This window comes from Prorops nasuta, unplaced genomic scaffold (assembly GCF_024137725.1).
Source record: "Prorops nasuta isolate Cenicafe-Biocafe unplaced genomic scaffold, Cenicafe_Pnas_1.2 PNAS00003, whole genome shotgun sequence".
NCBI classification, from domain to species: Eukaryota; Metazoa; Arthropoda; class Insecta; order Hymenoptera; family Bethylidae; genus Prorops; species Prorops nasuta.
Genome location: NW_027116800.1, coordinates 12,274,044 through 12,300,894, shown reverse-complemented (window position 1 = coordinate 12,300,894; position 26,851 = coordinate 12,274,044). Strand labels below are relative to the sequence as shown.

The 26,851-nt window shown below is 33.8% G+C and overlaps 1 protein-coding gene across 1 annotated transcript in view; it reads right to left on the bottom strand.

Moving 5' to 3' along the window:
• Positions 1 to 5,118: 5,118 nt before the first annotated feature.
• The window catches only part of LOC136784706 (uncharacterized), a 116,671-nt gene continuing 94,938 nt past the window's right edge, over positions 5,119 to 26,851 (bottom strand). The window contains exons 4-7 of the mRNA XM_066745569.1: positions 16,405 to 16,524; positions 15,312 to 15,500; positions 7,168 to 7,403; positions 5,119 to 7,082 (exon numbers count right to left, since the gene is read on the bottom strand). Of these exons, the coding sequence (XP_066601666.1) occupies positions 5,466 to 7,082; positions 7,168 to 7,403; positions 15,312 to 15,500; positions 16,405 to 16,524 (2,162 nt within the window). The 3' untranslated portion in view covers positions 5,119 to 5,465. The remainder of the gene's footprint in view (positions 7,083 to 7,167; positions 7,404 to 15,311; positions 15,501 to 16,404; positions 16,525 to 26,851) is intronic.

Here is a 26,851-nt window from a genome sequence, read left to right as displayed (position 1 = left end):
ATTAAATTAAGTATTTTCTATAAAAACACGGAAGCTCACGTTAGTTCTGCGGGAAAGCGGTTTAGCGTACTTCAAATAGATTTCTCAAACTCAGCATAATCGCTCAACCAACTTCCCTAAGTATATCACCGTTACACTCATGCAAATCGTGAAAAATAATTTATAAAAAGGTCTCGTGTGCTTAAAAGCTTCTGTAAAACATTACTAATATCTAATAGGGGCTTAAGCTCGGCTTAATCGCACAATTTTGTCGGGGCTTGCCAAAGGATTTTTTGTAAAGATGCAAGCTCTTTAAAAAAGCAGCTGAAAATCATTCGAGCGACAGACTGAAGCTATGTCAAATGTCAAGGGATGTTTCGGAATAAAATGGCAAAGATTTCAGCTTGTTAGCTTTGAAGCCTCGTTATTCGCCAATAAAAAATACACAAAGAGAAAGATTTTTTTAAATGAATACAAACTTTAAGGTATAATACTGAAATGATAAAAAGACACAGTCTACTCTACGTCGATTATTTGGCTGCGCACATATTCCGCTGGCTTAGATAAAGATAGCATTATGCGTCTCAGCTCAGTATCTGGGTCAAATAGATTTTTCACCACTTTACGAACCATCACGAGAATGTGTTTAACGTGCCGCGATTTTTCCATGCCTGGAAACTTCCTTGAAAAATATGCCGAAGACGTGGAGATGAGAGAAAACTGCTCGAACCAGAGCACGTGAAAGATTCCTGCAATCATCCATTGTTCTAACCACCAGGAAATTTTACAAGTTCACTTAAGCCATTTACAGACCAATTTCGTATCTCGTTAGAATCTTTTAATTGCTTCATTCTCTTGAACAATAAGAAACTTTCTTTAATTTCAAGCAAATTTTCCCTGTTTATTCTCAATTCTCGCTTCTTTTCAACTTTTCCACTCGTTTAGCTTCCCATGCAGCGTTTTCTATCGAGCTCTATCAACCCTTCGCTGAATCTTTCTTCCACTCGGTTTCACCCATAATCCGCAACTGCCTTTGATATTCGATATATATTAAACAAATTCCACCTTACTCTTATCAGAATTCAAATTTCGCGGTAAATTGCTCCAGGCTGATTTGCAAATTTTCATGAAGTGGGTTTCTGATCTAGTGTACTCATGTATTAGTAATGGTATATGAATATTATAATGCTGTTATATCTATTGTCGGAGGAATGGAGTTATAATACTGCGTCTCACTTGTAGAGTAATAGTGCGTACAAAACGATTTTCATACAAAATTTGAATTAACAATTAAATAATTGACAATTATCTAATATCAATTAATAATTTCGATAATATGATAGATAGCAAATTATTGAATGAAGTAAAGATTATTGTATTCATAATATGAATGAAATATATATGACCATTTAAATGGAGTCGTTATTCATTTATCAGAATATAATTTAACTCGTTTAATATTTTAGTATTCAGTGACTGTGTTTTTCACGATAAAATACTATCGGGGGAATTTAGTTATGGTTTTTAAAGAGTGGTTTTGTTAATTCCGAGCATTTCTATAGCTTGACAAAGAAGTTGCAAGCTCGCCATATCCGTTTCACTCCCTTGTGCGTTTAGTAGTCAATCCACGAAAGCTCCAACTGCGAGTAGCTTCAATTCTGGACAACGAAATACCGACTCATGCATATTCCGATCTGTTCTACACGCGTTCCTTTGCTCTACCCCGGAAAATCCACTTTCGTACAGAAAATTGGCGCAACCTCCACCCCCCTCCGCCCCTCTCTTTAGCTGGAAACCATCGTTACTCCTCTCTTTGTTTCCGCTGTTGACAATCTTACACTATACCTCGCATACCTTTTTTATTCCTACGTTATTTAAAAGTTTTTGCGTTCCGTAGTTAGCATTTACGTCTAATTTAAATATTAAAAGATGGAAAAATTATCACAAAGAAAAATATCATTCATTATCAAATTTTATCAAAACAAAATAATATATTTTTCACGGTCAAAAATTAAAAATGATACAATATGCGATTGAAAAAATAATATTATCGTATGACATTAAAAATGTAAATCAGAAAAGATACCTGATAATTTTTTGTTATTGGAAATGATTAGATATACTCATTAATTATTTATCACCATATCATTAAACAACAAATTGTTGCTGTTACAACATTATTAAACAAAAGAAAAAGTAGTATTAAAATTTAACAAATGTTCAAATTATCATCAATATATATTTATATATATACGTCATGCTATTGATTATGGTGTGCATATACACTCACCCTTCATGGGTTTGAACAGTTACTCGCAATAAAGAGCAAAGCAAGTATGTATAATCTGCGTCAATGGTTTTACGTTAAGTGTATGAAATATTTTAAAGTGATAATTACATTTTTATACTTATACAGTCAGTTTGATCTTTAATAGAGACTTTATCTAAATATTACCGTTTTTTTTCAAAATTTATCGTAATTAATATGTCAGTATAAGACCTTATTAAAATTGAAAACAGCAGGGCACACTTACCTCAAATGACCGTAATAATAGCTGATACTAGGTAGCTAAGAAATAATGAGTAGATCGAGTCAGTGTCCCACTTAATCTAGTGAAAAAGCCAATATAAGAGTGAGAGTTTTGACCGAGGATGCACAGAATTAGACTGTAATGAATTAAATCTGGAAAGAGTTTAAAGGAAATTGAAGAGAAGCGGTGGCCTATCGGACGCAGCAATGCTGAAACTATTATCGTTATATCGTTCAACTACCATCGATCGACGAATAGTAATTATTCATAGCAGTACAGAGGGGCAATTCGTCGCACAATTTACGTTTGAGCTCATTACTGAAGAACGTTCATTATCCAATTGTCCTCTATACATTGGCCTTTTCGCGAATTCCTCTGTGTTACCGGATTAAATCCTAATATCTATATCAAAACCGAGATTATGCTATCTACTGAAGATGATAACTGTTTAAAGCACTTCTTAAAAATAAATTTATTCGACAATTTTGTCAATTGATTGCTAATCTGTATTTATTAATCATTATATAATCATGATTTTTTGAAGACTGAAATTATTATTATCTTAAGAAATGTCAAATTTTCTTGCTGTTTAAAAACATACAAAACTTATTTAAGCCTATTGGAAATACTTTTACATTTATTTCAGTACCTTCTTTGCTATAAATTGTATTATATATATGTAATGTAACATCAAAAAACAAATGAGCTTTTCCCTCTCTTTCCCAAATTATATTATATGTAACACGTTTGTATTTAAACGTTTTTTCATAAAAATATGTTTTTAAAGTTTGATCCTACATTTAAAAAAAACGAATAGTATGGTTATGTATAGAATATTATTTATCTGCAGAGCTTTAGGAGCAGCTGAGAAGCAAATTGAAATTTCTGAAATCTTTTCAAGTGTCGAGCGTAAAATTTAAATTTATAGCCATGTTGCTTGGATATGCAGGAATACCAATTTCGCTTGAGGCGAGCTGCATGCTGGAAGCCTCCCGAGTCCACGGAAGAATCGAAGGTATCAGAACAGAGAGATAATAGTGAGGCTAGTATGAAATGTAATATGCAAGTGTAAATGGAGAGAAAATTTGAATATTAATTTGTATCATTTTTAAAGAACTCAATAACCTTCTCTTTTTATTACAATTTCTAATGATTATTTAATGAAACTTTCAAATTATTAATCAACTAGTTTCCAAAATATTCTAGAGGTTAAGTTCCATATAATAATAAGTTTTTCATTGAAGATATATAATTTTTTGTGAAATTTTATAGATGATTCATTACAAAGTTAGTTTATCCATAGGATGGATTAGGCAAACTCCGCTATTAACCAAATTCAGCAAGCTTTCGGTTCGATTACCGAAGGCTTGAATTTTGTATTAAACCCTGAGGAGAAGCGTCTGGCAAGATGCGCCATAAGTTTAAATTGTGTGCCAGAGCTTCTAAACAATTCGAGAAGTTTTAATATGACCGCAGCGACATATCTCGGTTTTCACTTCCGGCGACTCGATCGAATATGCGTGGGGATAGGGAGGGGGAAGAAGCGCGAGTGGGATGGCGAAGGAAACTTTTCAAGTTTCGTCAAGTTAACGACGAGAAGACTTACGTCCAGGAAAACTTAGGTCACCCGGGAATCTGGTGCATTTTCTGTTTGCATGGAATTTTAAAGTTCCTCCTACGAAGAAAAATTACTAAATTTACATATGATTTTTTTTTAGATTCTTCTTACCTCATTTCAATTTATAAATTTTCTCACCGTTCTAAAGTTACTCAAAATCCAGTAACGGGATCATCTTAAATACTCTTGAGCGTCGTTTCAAACCTTTTGTTTATGAACTCTTTAAGAATAAAATGATAAAAACATACTTGCACACATAAACATATTCTGTAAACCAAATGGAAACATAATTTTAAAAAAATCTTATAATATAAGCATATTAATATATATGTGCAAAGATCCACTCGAGCAGATTTAAAAATTTCTATGCGTTAAAGTTATTCTCGATTCTTTGAAATATCTGACATTATTTATGCTGACAAAGAATTTTAAAATTCCAAAGAGAAGAAAGTTGCACGAAACTTTAGTGTGGAGTTTATATTAAAATTTTGCATCACATATTTCTTACCTAGGATTTGGTAATCAGAAAATATTAGGTCATTGAAAGTAGTGCACAAATATTTTTATACCACTTTGATTCAATGATGCAATGTTAATTATGTTACTTTGCGACATAGGAAAACCAGTTTATACATATAGGTTACAAAAATTTCGTATTGAATTAAGCTGCAATTGACTCTCCCTTATCGATACTATAATACTAATAAATTTATTAACATTTTTTATATACTTTCTATAAGCAGTACTGTATCTCTTTCATTTGTGAAAAAAGACAATGGTATAAAAGTAGGTTGATATAAATTTCAAATTGACCTATATATAACAGATTAAGTTAGTAGCCTCTAAAAAATTTAATTGAAAATTAAGTTTCATTAAAAAGTCTAGGTACTCGAAATAGAAAAAAGTAAAACATTATAACAAACTATTATTCTTAAGCTCCATTAATTTCATTCAAATTCTTGAAAATTTTAACAAGTAACATTTATTATCCTTTATTACATTGTGATAATTATCATCTAAATTATATACAGCTCTATATTTACACAAAACGATTCATCGAAGGTACATAAATATTTGAAACTCAGTAATGACGATAAATGAAACATCTTTAAGAGGAACGTGCCAGCTGTATCTTATCATCGATCATATACTATTATCAATAATACCTAGGGAACCAGCATAAGGTAAATAAATCTATATTGACTAGATTAGATAAGTTTTAAAACCGATGCAGCAAATTATTTAAAAAATAACACTTCAGGTGTCCATGCAAAATGTTTATGGAGAATAAACAGGAGGAACGTATTGAAAATTGCAGAAAATTCGTTAAACTTGAATCACTGATGCATATCACGAAGATTAACAGGAAACATTCCTTTGGCATAAGGACTTTGTGCATTGGTCTTTACAAGGTGAAATCCCCTAGAGTTCTTGTCGACCTTATCCCCAGCCAGCACTTCAGGGAAGGTAGGGGGGCAAAGTCCCAACAGATAAGCGACAAATCCTGAACAGGGCCAACCCCAAAAGCCAACTTCAGAGTTGATTGACTCGGAAAAGTACTCGGCCGATCTATGATGATCACAACCAAATGGGTTTTTCTTTTCCCAGCAACCTGGTTGGTTGATCCCACCATTCATGTAGAAGTCTATGTGTCCGGAAGGTTCCAGTTTACCCTGAACGAAGGCATTCGTGTGGAAAACATCCACAAAATCAGCATCACCTGCGTCCAGCTTTTCATCTTTATTGACAGTAACGAAAAGCGGCATGGCTGGGTCCAACCCAGTAATCCTCTGGATCTTATTGGGCCTTAGTACATTTGCAGCGAATGCTGGCACGTGGGCACCTAAACTAAATCCAATCACGTGAATGTCACTGGCACCAAAATCCCTCATTCTTTCGATCAGCTGAGCCAAACAATCGCCAACGTGTGGCAAATTGTGCACTGCCACTGGGTAACAGGGGGATACGGCCAATCTGTGCCAATCCAACGCCACCAAATTGTACTCCCCATTCTTCAGATACTCCCTCCTAATGTCCACCAAAGAGTACAGTTGCATATCCGAATTGTAACCGTGAACTACGATCTTCGTTGGTCTAAAGGGTAGAAAATTAGTGTCACCTAAATTGGATCCGGTGTTATTCACCAGAATCTCTTGCCCTTCTGTAGGATTGAATCTCGTATACAAGTAGAAGCTGACTTCTGGATCCGGACAGGTTCTCTGAGTATTCACTAAACAAGGTCCGACGAAGAAGTCTCTGCTAACAAATTCTTCATAAGTTACGCTGTTTTCTTTGTAGGATTGATCGTTGATCGCACTGGAAAAGCTGATCAAACACATCAGGACAGACACTAGCATAAGAGTGAATATTACTTTCTTCGACATTTTCCAATGAATTTTTTTCAAGAAAAATATTAAAGACACTCGGCTAATTGCGTGGAAATACGATACAACTCGATTGGTTGGCTGTGGCTGACAGCTGAATAGCCAAGAGTGTGAGAGGGATGAGAATCCACGTGGCCTCCACTGGTGATGCGTCGAAACTGCCAAGGGAAACTTGCGATCTTGCAACATCAGATCTTGCCAGAGTTGCAATTCCTGCTCGCACCGCTCACTTCCACGGGAATTCGATAGCTTTGCCCGTCTCGTTTTCAGCTGTAGCTGCAACCAAGACTCAAATGCTGCCAGCAGAATGGAACACTGTGTCTCGGTATTTAGACGCCAACGCTGAAATTTCCTCTTCTCTACTTTGCATCTGGAAGCCTGATGAGGAATGCCAACTGTTAGCCAGCTCGATCGTAGCTTTGCCCACAAATTCAGAAGCTTCTTGGAGTCTTTGAAGTTTAACAATTGGGATAGGAAGGATTTTTGAGTACTCTGACTTTGGATAAATCGGTTCTTCCAATATTTGAAAATTGAAAAGCATGAAGACTGCAGCAAAAACCAGACAGTACACTATTGTCCAAAGACCTCCATGTGGAAACACTGGCGATAACAAATTCACTATGCAATTCGAATGCAGCTTTTTCAAAGGATTTACAAGTTTCTCAAAGGCCTTAAAGTTAAAGAATTGGGATAGGGAGGATTTTTGAGCACACTGATGAGTTAGGCTTAGTTGATCTTTCCAGTATTTTGAACGGAGCACAATATTAAGAACTGGAATGTCTGAAGTTTGCAACGAAACTGGCCAACACACGATTGTCCAAGAATTTCCAGATGGAGACACTATGAGCAATGCCAAAAGCACGTATGGCCCTTGCGAACTTAACTGAATCCCTAAAGAAGCATGCTGTACATTGTGCCAGTATTTGTAAGTGAGCACAATCGTAAGAACTGAATCGTTTGAAGTCTGCAGGGAAACTGGCCAGTATACGATTGTCCGAAGGCTCCCAGTCGAAAACACCGGCAACAGCAAACACACGTATCGCCAATGCGAACTCAACTGAATTCCTAAAGAGGCATGCCAGACAGCGTTAATATTGATCTTAGTTTTTTCAGTCTATCGTTTGACCACCACTGCCTACCCAACCGGAGGTCGAACCAATGACGCTACACTTCCAATACAGTCCCCTCTAATCTATGCTACGTCTCTATGAAACTCTTCAAACTTTTCTCATGTTTTATCCAATCGAAGCTCGATCCACTTATCACACTCGCTTTTAAATTTAAAATCTCCTATTCCCACATTGCTTACTAAATCTTCACAAATAATTTGCTGAGATAATCTGCGCAAACAAAACTCATAGTACTTGTGAATTTAAATTTTAAATTCTAACATTTGAATAATTATTTTGTTGTAAACGACAAGAATTTAAGAAAATAGGATTATTTTTATATTTAAAGAAGAGATTTGTAGCATTTTGGATACTAAATTTGAAAAATTATCTACAATTTTTTTTATACAAGGTATGTGATTATTTATGGTCAAATGCAAAATAAAGTTTCGATATTGTAATCTGCGATAAAAAATTTATATTATTTTTTATTATTGTTAATATTTACTGTGTGTGAGTTATGAAAAACTATTTTTAAACTAAAAGGCTACATAATTTGTTATGCAGCTCGGTAAATATATATTAACAGTATAAAATAATAGTATTTAAACATTTTATTCCAAGTTACAATATCTAAATGCAACTTTACGGCTAGCGATAGATAATTACGCATTTTGTATATTTTTTATTTTTTTAGAAATCGAAGAGAGTGTTCCATCAATTTTTTCCAGCATTAGAAAAATTCTTGAGAATCCTTCAATGCACAAATCAATCAATTTTCATAGTTCAATTCCTGGTTCTGCGCAAAAATGTGATGGTTTAATGAACGAATTTCAGTGAGATGCTGGAAGAAACCTAATATAAACAATTTTAGTACATCAGACAATTTTTATGCATGGAGAACTGGTTTTTGCTACTTTCGATACTCAACTTGAAATATTAACAGTTGTATGCTAAGTGCTTCTGTTCAGTGACAGCTGAGATTCATTAGATTCTTTTAAGTTATTATCTTGGGTAGCTAACCCTCGCATTCTTAATATTATGTTTATTCATCTGGCCATGCGTCGATTACACAAGCTGTACTGCATCTATTTTCTCACTATAGATAAAAGACGTATAAAGCTAAAATTTAGGAATTGTATACTCTAACCAATGACATTGAAACGAGAATATCTAGTTGTTCAGTATATTATCAGCACCATTTAAAATTTTATCATTCTTGACAGAACATTTTCGTATGTAAATACAATAATTGTATACGGTGCTATAAAAAGTCCCGGGATGGTTAAAATTCTTAGAAAATATTTTGATTTATTGAAAAATGATTCAAATAAAATGAATAAAGAATGTATTGGATGGCTATATTGATTTTACAGGGAAGCGTACTGAAAGGCATATGGAGGTCACCTACAATTTTTTAAAGGAACCCTCCTATTTCTTTTTACATATTTTTGTAGCTTATCTCAGGAGATTTCAGAAATATTCTATTTAATGTTTTAATTAATCCAATTGATTATGAGATAGCTTGACTTGAAATTGCATACAGTTGCAGATTTCGCTGAGCAATGTGCGCGACCACTACACATAAGCACACGTAGTCTTTCATCACCTACGTATATGTTCAAAACGAAAATATCGTAAAAGACTACAGATAAAAGAAAAAAATGAAAAGAGGGTTTTAGAAAACACGTGAGATAACCTACAAGAGATTAGGAAAAGAATTACGTGATTTTATTATAAAAAACTCAAGGTATCCTTCTCATGGCCTTCAGTATGTTCTCTAAAGTTAAACAAATATAGCGAAATAACAGATTTTATTGGGTATTTTTCTTTTTAACATTTCTCAAAATAATCAATATTATTAATCGTTCCGGAAGCTTTTCTACACCAGCACTGCATATATATTCGCTTCGAGATGTATAAAAGTCTAATATACAGGGTGAAGAATTTAACATATCTCAAAGTATAGAGGAATACCACATAAGAAAATATAATTTTGTTAAATGTAAGAAATGTCAATTTTTTTTATTGGAACCTTTTCAAAGCTCTTTTGTATATAGACTCGAAAAACTGTTTTTAAGAAAGAAATTATTTCTTTAGATGGCTTATATAGAAATAAATTCATTTTCACATTCAAACATTTTAGGGCGTCGTTATAATAAGCTTTCGAGTATGAAGCGTCAACAATACAAAGGCCTGGCCATTTTAAACAATATTGTCAGAAATCTCGTAAATGAGAAATATGAAAAGACATTTCACAGAAAAATGATGTGACTTCGAGGAGAACATAAGATGGTAGCATTGATTTGATGTTGAACATTTTTGAAGCTAATGGGAAGGTAATATCTGCATGCTTTTGATTACCCTAGGTGCCTATTATGTTTAATTACATGTTCCTATAACCTAGTCCGACAGATTTCCAAAATATTCTAATTATGTACAAGGTATCATTTCATTAATGTATTTAGAATGTATGAATTTTCATGAAATTGTAAATAAATAAAGTTTGAGCTTTTCTCAGATAGTATGCGTGCGCAGCCATTACGCTATACACTTGTTCAATTACCTGTAATTTAAAATCGAAGTATCTCATAAACGCCTGAATCAAATGGTTCATCATTATCATCATAGCTCTCAAAATAAGCTTCATCAATATTTAATAAAAAATACGGGAGGCAGTTTAAGAAAATTAATTTCTCCTTCACGTGATGTGCAAACAACTGTTCAAATCTAAACTAATGATTGTAATATCTCATACCCCCCCCCCCCCCGTTTGTATACCAGACCTATTCAATGTTTGTTTTCAATAATTTTTTATTTCAAACCACAGACACGAGATTTTTTACTGTGTACTATTTGAAATATGTCACCCTTTATATTAGCTATACCAAAAACGTATTTGGAGAAATTAGCGAGCCCTGGCTACATTGTCATGTATAATCGTCTTAACAATTTGGTATCTTTGTTACTACATTCTCTTCTCGTGTATCTTAGATGTATAAGAATGACAATTATTACTCGTTAATAGACTTTATATAATCTGTTAATTTTTTATAACGCCTATGTTTCTTTCAGTTAAAGCCATGTACAGGTCAGGACACGATCGACGTGAACATTGTTGTATGATTGTATCTTTTTAGTCACGTACAGACTAGGACATAATCGGAGGAAAATTGTCAGACGATTGCATCTTTTTTTCATAACCCTTGGACAACGATCGGCCGATATCATCGGCCAATATTAATACACACAAGTCTCCCACATAACAGAAGAGTGTCGAAAACGTTGCTATTGCGTTCCCAGCCTCAATTTGAGAGGTTGGAACGTTTTATGTAGGAACGGTTTTTATATTGCGTATATAGATTATGTTTTGGGCAGATATTTTGTCTATATTTGAAATTTTTTATTTAAGTGCAAAATGACGCCCAATTGAAAAAACACACTATTATTATTTATACGTACTTGCCAATGTTCTTCAGTTAAAACTACGTGCAACTATCGTTTAAGCATTATTCCTTTATTTTGCAAAAAATCTTAACATTTCCACTGCGGAAAATCTTCAATGACTACCAAATTTTATCTACAATGAAGAATAGCAATTAAGGTAATTATAAAAGTTATTTCGAATTTCTGGCACCGACAAGATAGCGGAAGTTGATCGCGTGACTAGCATCACTGACATCGAAGGCTGCTTTGAATAATGTGCAAACTTTTGCCTAGCTCTCAAATTTGATTTGGAAATTAGTGCACTGATTATGTTGTTACAGGAAATGACTATGTCCGCTAAAATGCAACTCGTCAAATTTGATAGCATTAAAATATCCTTAAATATTTTACTACCGTCTCGATCAGTCTGAAATCAGTGTCCTGATTAAAGCCACTTAATATTCTTATGGAATATCAAAGAGATACTGGTTTTCGATTTGAAAATTGATTATATATTTTGAGTTAATAAGAGCACGCGAAAGTATTTAGTACTTCCTGTGGAAGAAAGATATAAGTAGAAGGTGAAACCTCATTCAATTTCACAGAAGCTTCCCAAACATTCTGAACTTTCGTTCTGCATGCGTTTGGAATGAGAATGACTATCGGAGATGTGTGTGTTAAGATGCAGGAACGCATCTGAATATTTGTCCCCGTTACGCGCACCTACGTAATTATCAAGAAAATTGATCTTAAGAAAAGTCATTCCATCGTCCATCGCTTTCATTGTTGTATCACTGGTTTATTTTTCTTCTATAAAAAGGAATAAATACCCTATATTGATAATGTGTTGATTGAAAAATAAGTCAATCGATTTGAATGAAAACGTACAAGAAAATACATACGCATTAATGTTTGTCGTAATTTGGGTATTTACCTAAACTGAACGGAAATTCAACGTGTGGAGCTGGAAAGTCAGGAAGTATTGCTAGGTTGGGCCATTTTACGGCGTATGTAAAAAGGCACCGTAAAATCGCGTTCTTTTGGATCCGGGCCAAAGTCCATTCGTGCTCATCCACTCTTGCCGAAATCGTTATCTTCTTCTTTCTCCGCTATTTCTACTTTCCTCGATACAGTTTCTCCATCCCCCATGTTAAAGCCCGGTGAAATCGATTCATCATTCGTGCGCATCAAGTTTTTTTCTTCCTTTTTAAACAAACCAACTGCACGTTTACGCGCCGGACTATGAGAAATGTGAGAAAAAATATATGTAACGTGCGCTAGTAGACGGTCGTTGTGTGATCAAAAACTTATAATAATTTATAATTATAATTAAAATTTTAGGATTCAGGGATATGCTACTGCATTCTTTAAAATTTCGTTTACATTAGCAGTCAACCTTTCTTTATTTTCTTATAAATAAATTAACCACGTATTTATGCGCCATTTTGTGTGAGAAACGTGAAAAATATGCAATGTAATTCAAATAATAATTAATTTAAAAAAGAAAAATAAACTGTTAAGTACCGAATTTTAAGAGCTGTGTGCATTTGAGATACTTCTTTTTATTTCTCAAATTTGGTTTATCTGACATGGAAGAAGAGTAATATTTTTGCTCGTAAGAAAAGACTGAAGTATTCGAGTAGAAACTTGTGTCATGGTTTATTAGATTGCAGGGAATACAAGAGTCGTGGAAACATCAGGATTTTCGTGCATCTTGAAAGTAGTATAGGCGCATTATGCATGTATGCGGTGTGGGGAGGGGAAGATGAAGAAAAAGAAAAAGGAACGGGGGAAAAGAGCAAAGTATTCGAACACCAGACCGTGAAAAAGATAAAACGTCTGGCTCGACGAAGTGGATAATGCTCTCCAAAGTCGATAGCGGAATGCAAAAACTAGAAGAGACTATTGGGAGCAACTTTAAAAAAAATACACTTTTAATGTAACATTATAATTATAATAAATTTATAAATAGAGCAAGGGTCTTGATGAACGATTGTAAGGTTTGTAACAAACATTGAATTAAGCTGCATGAACATTTAATTAACGAAGAAAGAAAGTTTTGGTTATTATTAAAATAAATTTAAATAAGCAGACATAAATTGGTATTAGTGCTGTTAAAATGTGTGTGTTCTCTGTGTACGAACGAAACGTATAGAGACGCATCTGTCATGCTTTATTGATTACTCGGAATAAAACCAATTTCAATGATAATCAGCTAAACATAACACACGTACAAGCCATTTGGAAATTGAGTTCTGAAAACTCATTGTAGAGAGGCAGTGATAATTCTATATATATTTCATTCGAGCTATCATTCTTGCAAATTGAAAAACTTTTGAGAAATCAAAAACTTTTGCAATATAAGAATAATGCACGAAGCATGAATTTATTATCGGGAAATGTAATATATTAAAAAATATAAAAAAATATTATTCACCTTGTGCAATTCTCATACTTTTTATCAGAGAAAAATATTACACGGAAAACTATTTATAGAACATTGTTCACGGATGATAAATGAGTTTATTTCAACTGGCTTTTACAACTAGTTTTTTGTAATCATCAGGTTTATGGTCTAATTGAAGGGTTAAAAGTTTCGGTATGTGTATATTTTCAGATTTTAACAAGTCCATGTTATGTTTTCCCTACAGAGCCAATCCCGAAAGGGTGCAAATTTAATGGCGCGTGTCGACTTGATAACAGCGAACGTTCTGAAATTTATTAGCACTCTTGCCTCTAAGGTCACCTCACTCTCTGTTCCAGTCTCGTCTGGAAGTGTAGTTTTCCTACATATATTTTCTCATTTCCTCTATTTTTTTACTCGCTAATAATTTAGAAACATATCTCTGATAAAAAAATTATTGCCACTCCACATGAAAAAAATGTCAAATAACCTGATCTCAAGTTCAACGGTAAGAAAATTTTGTTAAATATTTTTTTCAATTTTACGACTCATTCAAAGCCGTGTAGAGAATATGGTAAGGGTTTGAGATACGTCATATAGAATAATACAAATTATCTAATAAAATCTTGCATAACTTGAATGCATAGTAACTGTTACGAGTATCTTGCGAGACTCATGCTGATTGGAAGTGGATTTTCCTTTTAGGCTTCAGCGATGAGTACTAAAACTGGTGACCGCGTAATTCTTCCAATATTTACCTACTTTCTAGTCAAACCTGTCCCTTTTTTTTAATGTAACACGGTCAATGCGCAAATTCCTTAATATGGCATTTGGGTTATTTTTTTCTATCCCATAGACATACCGGAAAAACCTGATTCCTTAATTTCATTATACCTTCATTGACCTCTTGTTTCACTCGTTTATATCAGCAGATTTCATAAATAAGCAAACTGGGTCGCTGTGAAAGGAGTATTTGCGTAATTCTTACTACCAGTTTATTTTCAAGCCCAATCAATTATTTATACTTTGGATAACTGAGCTATACTCTTATTTCAAAAATATACTATGCTCTAATATTCTACTTATTCGTGTCTGTGCATTGAAAATTAGAACACATTGGCTTTGTCAAATATAAATTATTAATAGTAATAAATTAAAAAAAAAAAAAAAAAAATTAAAATGAATTTAACATATAAACTTCATATAGTAATAATTTAGCTCATTAGGCAGTGTTAAGAAAACTTTTAAATCTATGTAATCAATACTTTACTCATATCCGAAAAAGGACCATATTAAAAATAGATCGTCATTGGTCAGACCTCTCGATTCGTAAATAAATGAATACAAGAAAATTCGTTAAAGTTTGAGTGCCTTCAGAAACAAGTGACAGAGAGATAATAGTAGAATAATAACTTTAGAAAATGAATAAAAAATTTGTAATTATAACATTTTAAAAATAGTACATATAACAAAAACACTATGAATAATGAGTAATGAAAAATGCTATACAGATTTAGAAGCTTATATTGCTATATTAAGAATAGAAGTAGTATATGCAATTTTTTATATTTTTATTTTTCTGCACCTATATCTACATCTTTACTCTAAATATGTACTTGTGAAATCTCCGCTGTTGCATCTTATTTCCTTTCCAAATAATTCATATCGCATAAAATTTTTGTAAATTGTTCATGCATGGACATGTGTTTTAATTTGTAAAGGTTACATTATTTCGAAATATCATAAATGTCAATTACGACTTCTATTATTAACACGGCAGTACAGAAGAGTGATATTTATGCAAAATAAGAAGAACAATGAGATCGAAATAATTATTTTGATTGATCTCTGATGACTCACATGGGAAGTTGGCTGGAGGGTGTGTTTGGGCATTGTGTGCGTTTTGCGGATGCCTCGGTGTGGCTACGCGTTGCCTGCAAAAGCAGAGAACACCAACAGCGACCAAGCCAGCCGTACTTAGGATGAGAAAAACCAAAATAACAGCGAACCATGTCGTCTCTATCCCTAAAATCGTCGAGGCTTCAGTGTCTGTGAAAAAATGTATACATTATCAAGAGTAATTTAAATTTTAGACATTATTTGAGTCGTGAAATTGCAAAACTCGTTACACATCTTTTCTACGTACTTTAGCATGATTCATACTATAATTTCCTTCTCGACGTGTGTTCTTGCCTTGATAAAATATTTTTACATAAAAAATTAATTACGAGACAATAATCTTTGAACGATAACTATGTATATGAATATGCTCATTTATTTTTTATGTCTATTATGTTATACATAGAAGGGACGGCGAGGCGGGAACATATCTATAGAGGAATCATAGTGTGAATTATCCCATAATACGAATAGTAAAAAATGCATTACACTGTAGAATGAAATGAATATATAGAAACAAATTATTTTGGAACGCTCTTATTTATCACCGAAGTAAATATAATAATTTCATGTAATATACTAAATCGTATTAATACATCATTATCACTTTGTATTAAATAGGAGAGGAGAGCATCGTGTAAACCATTGATTTAACTGAACCATCGATGTAACTTTACTGGTATAAGATATTTATAGTTTTAAAAGGTTAGAAATAACGGTTCACTTCAATAAATTTTGTAATATAAAAATATTCTACACCCTCAGTATCGATACATTAATTGGAATGCCTAAAGCTAGAGTACACTTTATGCAATTTTCATATGTGTACCCTTTAGGGGATATAGTTGAATAATAATTCACTTATTTTAAAACCATTTAATATTAAATTAAGAATCTGTCTATCGTTGCAGGAAGATGAAAAATAAATTAAGGAAATTCTTTTTCGAAAATAGTTTAATAGTTATTTCTGCATGAATACCTTAGCTGTTGAATAATCAGAAAGAGTAAAACTTGTTACCTCAAACTGTTTAGGAAAGTTAGAAAAAGTACTCACTTGAACAGAGGGTCGATGTCTCATCAGAGCTATCGCCGCAATGATTGACACCGTCGCACAATAAATCAGTTGCGATGCAGAATTTGTTCTGGGTACACCGGAAGTCTTTACAAGTATGTTCTGTAAATAGAAAAAGAAAGGAGTGGTTAGAAAGAGAGAAAAAGTAGGGAGAGTAATGGTACCTATAGTGTGGTATAGAGGGAGTGAAAGCATCACCTCGCGGTGGCTTAACCTGAAGGGCGTCGCGATCCTCGAGGGTGAAGAACCCTCGAAGAGGAGTTGGGGCCTGTACGATAAGCCAGTTGGAGAATCCACTGCATTTCGAGTCGATTTTCAAATGGGACTTGATGCTACAAAAGCACGAGAAAGCATCCAATGAATTTTCCTAGATGCACTCTAATCTTTCACTACCTTTACTTGCTAATCAACATATTTCACATTTTTCCATCTACATTCATGTATTTTCTTAATGGTAGCTTACAGAAATTCGCCAGAATTCGTTTATTGGGTATCTCACATAAATTTTGAATTTTCTCAATAGAAAATCTTCGATATATCTATTGAATTCTTTTTAAACCTTGTATTATTTATATAAGAGTTTAAGTAAGTTACGATAATGCTATTTGAATTACTTGCAAGGAGAATAGAAATTATGCTTGGTAAAGCCGATGATAAAGAATAGATATTTCTCTTCAAAAGTTGAATTACAAAATGAGAGAAAGAGAGAGAGGGGGGGGGGGGGAGATAGTGGAGAGAACGAAGAGACTCCATAATCTCCAAAACGTGACAGTGAGCCGAGGGTTGCATGTGCTATTGTCGACTTGGTTCTACGAGACGACGTACAATTAATTAATTAAATTAGCTTAAACGTAGAAGCTTCATGAATTCGTAGAAGCTCGCTAACTACCCTTTCTCTTTAGTATGTATGTGTGTATATGTATGTATAATGTGTACATGCGGCTATATCCCACACAAGTGTCAAGTGTTTTCAGTCCATATGAAGCTTTCAAATTGTGCATGTAAAATAAGTAGTAAATTATTGTGGAATTAATTCAAGAAATAAACCTTATTAAACTATTAGAGTTTTTAATCAAATATTTATAATATTTCAGCCGAATAAATAAAATAATTGATTACCAACAAGACAAATCAATGCTGATTCGATCGTATCTACAAATGTACCCAATTGATTTCAAGAGCGGTCAAACGTTACTGGAGGGTGCTTTCGCCCATTTGTCAAAGTAGCTCTGTTAATTCCGTTGACATTCTCCACATCTCGGAACATATCTGGCGTTAAACGATTGGACAATCCGGAAAGACTAACATTGACATTTCGTGAAAGGCTTCGAGTATTGCCCTCCCGTTCCATTAAATCTCTGTCTTCCACTATTCCTCCCCTCTCCAAAATTTTCCCTCGAAACTCCTCCAATTTACTCAGAGACCTCGAAAATCCTACGAAAATATCAACTTACTAATCACTCGTATACGGAGGGAAATAACTGTTTTAAATTAAGTAGTTCTTCGAACGTATATATGCATGTGTATATACCGCATGAAAAATAAGGAAATTATAACAAAATGCATATGCCTTCCATGTCTGATACAAAAATCATAACCGTTTAATGCTATTATAATAACAGTGATGGCCATCCTTATTAGCAGTTTTCCAAGTGACATTTCTTCATGTAGTATGTGGTTTATAAGGAGAGGGTGGGGTAGAATGTGGAGATGAACGGAAATGGGTGGGGAAAACGTGGGAATACAATTTTACCGACGCTTGCAATCACAGAAAGCAATGCCGAGAGAGATAGAGGTAGTGATAGAGTGAGGGGGAGGGGGAATGATGCGGTATCTGATTGCGGCTGGAATCGCCGAGATGTCGTTGCCATTGGCGAAATCACCGCCCGTAAACCTGCAGTGATGCTATATATACATATACATCCAGTGCAATCACTGACACACCAATAGAAACTGCCACACTCTCGTTTTCCCAAACCGGCGGTACCGATTTTAAATAGAGGATGTCAATGCTAATACTATTCTAGCCAGTTTATACTACACACTGACCGAATGCTGCCACATCATTGTTCATGCACTAACAGAACAAAAGAAACATTGATTCTAGGTTTAAGCAATTTTATTTTAAATTTACAATTCAATTGACTAATAAATTTGTAGGAAAAATTAATGTTTTATATGTAGTGAAAATTCAATTTTAGTAAAAACCTCTATAGCAACAATTTTACACAAAGAAAGATGTGTTATTTTAACTTCGCATTGTAGTTTTCATTAAAGAGTTTATATTTGCAGAAAATATTGTACTGAAAACTCTGTTCACTATTATCGCAGATACACAAAACTAGAAAATAAGGGAGCTGCAATACGTTAATAAAAAGTATACTGAATAAAAAATGTATTACATTTGATGGAAGGTTAAAGCTGCAGTAATTTTCCAATAAGATAAATAGGTACATGGATGATACAAAACATTGCCCTAAAGCCCCAAGTCTACACTCACTCTGATAGTACAAGCATATAATAACATATAAATAATAATAAAAGAGCATGAGAAATACATATACAGAAGCTATATATATGTTATACTATATTCAATAGAAGATCGAAATAATTTCTTAATGAGATAGATACACAGACGAAACGCTGCAAGCTAGTACAGTAACGCTTCGTTAGAAGTACAAATCCAAATACAAGAATGAAAACGGTGCAGAAGAGGTTTAAGCAATAATTTGACGCAACCACATTGAAATGGAGAGGAGCGTGCAGAGAGATTTCGCGTGGTTTGTCAGCGATCTCACAATCAGAATCAGTCGGACCAACACACTGACAGCGTTTTATTCGGTTCCCGCGTGCAAAACGCTACAGCATCGTAATAAACGCTTATGCATCCTTGAACAGAAACGACACTGATGCTTTAACACTAACACAGATGTTGCTGGATGTTTCAGATTGTTACGGGAGCATCATGCAAATGCATAAACGCATTATTTGCTTATGACGCCAGCTGCGAATCAAATTTCTCCCGTGCTGATAGGGACACAAAGACCAAATGAAATCTACCTTCATCCCCGAACAAGTATGTTGTAGTATCGAGTAAAAATTCCACTCTCAATTCGAATGAATTATTCTCGTTTCAGTCCATCCTCGAGACTTTAAATTCTCGATCGACTGGAATTCCTGACACTGCTCGAGTTGCGTTCGATCGACTCGAATTTCTCGTACAAATGCAACAAAGCGACGCGACGCATGAAACTTCTATCGTGAGAAGATAAATTTATTTTTCCAGCTGGAGTCAGTGAGTTTGCGAATCGCGATTAGATCGAAAAGGAATGTGAAGTGAGTGGAGAAAAAGAAGAAAAGTTACTATAGATATGCAAGGTAATTCCTATTGACTAGTCAATTGGAATAATGGGGATTGTGGGGTGTGGGATGGTTTACTCAAAAACATCCATATGGAAATGATCGTACATGATTCATCTTAATTGAAGATATCAGTAGATAAATGTGCTAAAACCATTTTTACAGGGTTTTAAACATATTGCATTTAGTAATATGAAACATATATGTATATATTTTATTAGATATTATTTTAAATATTAATGTATTGGAGGAAGCTTTTTGCTCTACACTGGAAAATGCTAGTTGATGAAGGAGTTAAATTAATATGTTTAGCTGCTACTGTGGTAGTAAACTAGTAAGTGGAGAAAGATTGAATTATCTCATTATTAATTTTTTGTGACATAACACTTTCATCTACTTGCATGTTTAATTCTTTGCCGATCTATTATTTCGACCAAGCTATGCAAGAACGGATGAACACATCATTTATTGAAAATGTATTAACAATTAATTCAAAAATTATATTATATTTCCGTAATAAAGTTGTAAAAAAAGAGAACTTAAAGTGATATAGAAATTTATTACTAAGTTTCGTATTTTTGTACATACTACTTTGAAGGTGTCAAAATAATTATTTCAGTTTGTTTCTTTCATATATACCTATTATATATTTATAGCCTATCTACCTCTGAGTTTGCGAATGGTAATAAAATCGAAAACGATTGCCGAGTGGATGAAAAAATTTAGTAAATTAACTAATCGAATAAATTAATAAGGAAAGTAGGCTATGTGGGTGGTTTCAAGACATAGATCGCACAAAAATCATCCCTGTGGAAACGATACAAATCATTTATCTTTTAATTCTCATAACCGAGCAACACTGATAAACCTTTAATTCGTTTTTTCTAAGGCTATATACTAGATGCCACTAGGTCAAAAAGGACTATCCAGTGAGAGTGACAAAAAGGAGAAATGGATCCACGAGACAATTCAAATTGAGTAGTCAATTTGAGTAACGATTCTAAGCGATGTATCTCAATTCTCTGTCGACAGTGCACGAAGCACTTCCAAGCCTATAATTATTTTGTCCTTTTTAAATTTGCAATGTGCGACTAAATCGAGAAACAGTATCAAGTAACTGAAAAAAAATGCATAAATAAATTCACATGTCAATTGGATCAGTCGGGATTGTGAGTAGAGGGCGTAGGAAGATTATTGCACGAAACGAATTTATATGGAACAATTCCACATGATTCATCCTAATTCAATGTCTATCTGACCACGAAACATTTACAAACCCTTAATTGTTTTATCTTTTTTGCAAATCGCGTTTAAATAAAAAAACTATATCAATTGAATGAGAAAAAAAATTAAATAAACCCACGTTTTTATTCCAATTCAGCAGCCAATTGGAATAACGACTCCACATGTTTTCTTTTTCAATCTGACTACATAACACTTGCATACCTTTAGTTATTTTTTCAATTCTAAACTTGCGAATAGCAATGAGATCGGCCAAAATTACCAAATAAGTGAAAAAATCGACAAATAAATCCATGAGTCAATTGAAATAATAGGAATTGTAGTAAGGGGTGTAAACAGTGAATTGCACGAGAACCATCCATATGGAAACGATCCCACACGATTCATTCTAATTCAATGTCGATCTGACCACGAAACACTTGCACACCTATAATCCTTTTATCCTGTCTAATCCGCCCCACTTTCCATACTCCTCCCCGTCACTCGATAACACATTTGCAAGGTCATCCAAATTGCAAAGACCGAATAAGCTTTTCGTCCATTTGCGTTAACCAGCTTATACCCCGTGAACTCAACAATGCCATGAATCGCATTCAATCTCACGAATTGTCAAAAAGAACCCAAAAAGTCCAAAATTGATTCAATAAAGTTTTACACTCTTAAAATCTTTGTCCCATTAACACACGATGAGTCACTTGACTACCAACAATGTGAAAATTCTGCAATAATTTCTAGTGTGCAGGCTGAGCCCTAAATAATACTACATATACGTCTAGATACCTGCATCTCTAGAGGTTACGACTATTTAATTTTCTATGCATATGCGGTGTTGATTAGAGCTCTGCACTCACGCCGTAAACACAGAATTGTTAAATTTTCATAAAATATTTTTGGCAGCCCAATGACCCATATAGTTTATTAAGAAAAGTTGCTAAAAAATTAATAAGCCTGGAACCCCTTAAAGTTTTAACGCGTGTCACTGATAAACCCTGTATATGCAAATTCGCAAGGTCATTCGAATTGACAGGATCTCAAATAGGTTTCGTGGACTATTATCTCCTATCCCAGTATAAACGAAGCTGGCTGTAAATCTAAGTCAGATCGAAATTGCAAATAATCCAGTTATCTCTTCGTTCAATTGAGTTAATTGCGAGTCAAGGCAGCGTTTCTTGGGAATAAATTGTTTTTTCCGTTGGTACCTCTTCGAGACGATTGCATCAATCATTTGTAATCGGTATAGCTGAATGTAAGGAAGATTAATGGGCGAGGTGATGAAGAAAGCATTTAATTAGCTGGGCGGTTGAACAATAGTGATTTCTGCTAGGGTAAAATTAAAATCGAAAGTAAATAGATCGGTGGTCTTCCCGGAAGTGGCTAATCCCGGAGTCTAGCCAGAGGTTTCCGGCGATACGCGATGGGTCTTACTTCGACTTAATTGACTCCATTCTCTCAGGATTATCCATGGGGTTTGGCCAGTCTCGCCTTAATCCGGACATTAAAGTCGATCCCGTGCACGCCAGTCGAGCTTTCCTATCCTAGACAAGCTTGCGCGAGTAGATCTCGCTGATATATACAAGCTTTACGGCCACCCCTTCCGTTTGCTGCTATACACGAAACGCTAGACTTATCTCTCCTGTTTCGATTACAGCGCAGATTAATTCGGAATTCACTTGACCCCCACTCTGTACACTCTTGATTTCTCATTGAAACTCTTTATAGTTCCATACAACCGAAAACCACACGTTCGTGACTTTTTACATTACACTCAATTGAAGATAATTCATAAGTTTAATTCATAAATAATCTTTGTATGTCAATATTTATTATCAATATAAATGTCAATGCTTTTAATTTATATTTTATAATAGATACAAATGTTAAGAATCATGCACTAATCTTATACTTTTGGTTTACTCTGTACTAGTACTTCTTACTACATTGATCCCCTAAATCTATGCGTAAGCTCTACTTTTACGATCAAATAAACTAAATTTACACATGGATTTAAATTTATACGTTGTAAACAATGTCAGCTTGAGTAGGTTTAGTTGTAGGGCTTATGTAAATAATTTTCATGTTGATGCTCATAATGTCCTTTTACAAAAAAACAACAAAAAAAAAAAAGAAATTTCATCGGTATGGACTATATAGTAATTTAATCTTAACAAAACATGGCCTTTTTGATAAAAATATTAATATATTTATCCAGCACAATTAGCATATTGTTAAGAGTAAAATTTTTTTTAACTTATAATATATAATGCACTACATACAAGAGAGATGGCTATAGGAAGTTCCAGGATGTTGGAATATTTTAAATACTTTAGAATAAAAATCTCTGAGGACTTGTAAAAGATACATTCGCAAATTTATCATGAAATTTCCTTAGATTAATTTTGGATAGAGTATTAAAGGTCACCTTGGGAATTATAAATAAAACCCTTCATTTTTATTACATATTCTTATAGCTTAGCTCCAGAGTTTTCCAAACATCTATTTTCAGTTATACCTTTAATCCAGTGGTTTATGAAATATTTCGATTTGAAAAATTATATATAGATGTAGGTCTGGTTCTGAAGTAGTGTGCGTCACAGTACACGCGCACATGCATAGTCGCTCGACTATGTAACTTTCGAATCGAAATATCTCATAAACGACTGCAGGATGGATTAAAATGTTACATCTAAAAAATTCAAGGAGATTATATGAAGTTCAATACTCTGCCCAAGATTTAACTAAGGACACCTATATTAATAGATTTTTAAAAGTCATTATTAGCATTCCTCGGATATTTTTTTCTAAAATATTTTTTTTTAGTGATATTCGCGACCGTCCTGAGACTTTCGAAACACGCTGTATGTTTAAACACACATTAATTATCTAATTTTCGTTTAAATTGAAAATAATAAAATGTAATATTCTTATTTACTTTATCGAAAATAATGAAATCAAAATAAAAGAGGATAATGGATATAATTTGACTTGTAAATTTTTTGCTGAAACATTATTTCAGATAAGCAGATGACTAAAGTACAAAAAAGACAAGTTTGTCAATTTTAAAGAAGGGTAAAAAATTTATTGTTAGTGGCAAGGTGCTTTGGGAGTTTTAAACTGTAAAAAATGAATCTGCTTATTTTGTTGGTTGAGATGGCGTGTGGGTGAAATAGTGTTAGGAGAATTTCATCAACGTTAGTGGAGAAATGGCACCATCCATCTTGCTAAAGTTTTGCCAAATGACAAAACTATACTCGTCCAGTCTCCCGTACAACTACACAACTCTGTGCGACACATGCGGTTCCCTAAATGTTTCGCAAACGTCCCTCATAGCCTAATAAGAAATACACAATTTCAATAAGAACAGCCATAAAACTTTTCTGTACAATCTCCAACTCTTCGCCAATGTAAATTCTATATTACACTGTATTACAATTATATTTTTTAATTAAGGTTTCTTCGTATACTTGAATTATCATATAATTGAATTCTATAATTTAAATATTTTTTTATACCGTCCTTATTATTTCACAATCATATTTAAATATTTATTTCTTTAAAAGGTAATTCCAAGACCACAGAAACGTTTCTCGTACTCCCTTCGCTTACAATATTCTAGAAATTAACAGTTGAAACTTTTTCCCATAGAATCGGACGAAGCTGCAAATTAGCGAGCCACTCCCTAAAATAATCACTTTTCCTACCGAGCAAGGAGAAAAATTAATCGAGAGTAACAATGTCGACAAAAAGGAAAAAATATTCGTCTTGATTTGAATTTTAAAGAGCCGCTAGCGTCATAATATTCATGTAGCAAGTATAAAAGTGAAAAACGACAAAATTCAATTACCAAGCAGGTGATCAATATGGAGTGGCGAAAGTAAGCTTAACCATTCTGCGAATTTCATCAAGCCAAACGAATTGTTTCCCTCGATTCTTATAGATGTTTTTATGAAAAATAAAATTTTCTAGTTTAATTGCACATGTATACGTATAAGAAAATTGTGCCTCAAATTAGTTTTTCCAATAAAATTACGTATTAAAACTTTCAAATATGCAGTAAGATATCAGAAGACTAAGGTTACACCAAGTGGTAAAAGTCAGACATGAACCGTAATGTCATTATCACGTAATGCAAGGCACCAAATATTCCTTACGTTCTTACTGTAGCCTTCAAAAATCTCTGAAATTTTGCTCGACCTAATTGTGTTATTCTGGTATAATTCCCATACTAATGTACGTTTATCAATTTGTCATCACTACATGCAATTTTATCCATTCGAATAAAAATATTTTAAAAACTCCTTCGCTTTCATAAACGAGGCATAAAAATGTCGTAATTTTATCAAAATATAATAGCAAAATCCTTAAGATCGTTTAGGGTAGTAAAGAGGAGAATAACATTTTTCAAAGAGAAGGAAAAAGGTCCTGATAAAAGCAAATTTTCAAATGATAAGGAAACGAAGAGGCAAAGGGGTGGATATGTGTGCTTCTATCACTGAATCGGTGAAAAATCACGAGAAAATCAAGAAGAGGCGGAAACAAAAAAAGAATTTGTGGGAGAGAAGCGTGCGTCATATTGAGACTCAGCAAGCATGGAAATCGATATTCGGTGGAAACTCACATTGCAAAAGAAGAAGGAGAAGATTGGAAGTGCGTTCGTTCGTCCTTTGGCAAGAACCAAATCTACTTGAAAACTCTGGGGGACGTGGGGACGTGGCCGAAGAAGGATTCATATTCAGCATTTGTTTATTAAATTATGACTTTAATTAAAGAACACTCAAGGCTTTTGGTGTTACTAATTGTATGTTAGCAAAAGTGTGATTTATATAATAATACTTGAAGCATATATTTGTCCGTTAAGTAGAACAACTGCAATTTGTTCCACGGGGTATTTTTGGGATCGCTGATTGCGAATCTGAAGTTAAACTCTGAAATTCCAAATTCGCGGATCATCCAATCTAGGCCAAATGAATGTTGAAATTTAATCAGACCCGGTTTAATTTAACAATTTTTCCATCATATTGGAACCATCAATGTAGAATTTTTTATCGAAACTTTAGATTAATTGGTAATCACTGGTCATAAGAACTATGCCTGCATTTTTCTTGTATACAGATATTTGTCTACAAAAAAATATTACCCATAACCCTTTATTTGGAATATATGGTCATTTTTTAAATAACTTTATAGAAAACATTTATACAATCAATATATTTATTTCTTCTCAAGCGTTTCTCTGTCTTTTTATTAATTTCGTAAGAGAATACTTAAAGAAAGACTGACCGGAATGCATCAATTAAGCGTTAAGTAGCAAAAAGTTGAGGAAATTAAGGTGATAATGTGGGTTACCGCCATGCAGCAGAGTTTAGAAGGTAAAATTGTAGCAGATTCTTGAAATCTTGAAATCTTAAGTGCTGCTTGGGACAATTTGAGAGGCGTCATAGTCTTGGGTGTAAATTACGAGGTTGTAGGATTGAGAGAAAAATAGGGCCTGCCGTGCAAGACGGAGGGGTTACCGGAAAGAAAAAGTTTGGAAAAAGTATTCGTGGAGGAAGTGGATGAAAAGTAGGGAGGTCGAAGTTGAAATGAGTGCGAGGCTCGTAAGGAGGAAGTGATAGAGATGAAAGAATGGATCGAAGGGAGTAGAGGCAGGGGACAGGGTATCGAAATGGGAGAAAAGAGTAAAAAGCAAAGAGAAGAGAAAATGGCAGGAAGAGTGCGAAAGCTTTAAAGAAGTCTCATATGAATCATATTTCCGATTGAATTCGCGACAAAAATAATAGGGTTCATTTGAAAAATAAGAGAAAGACAAGAGCAAATCATGATGATCGAA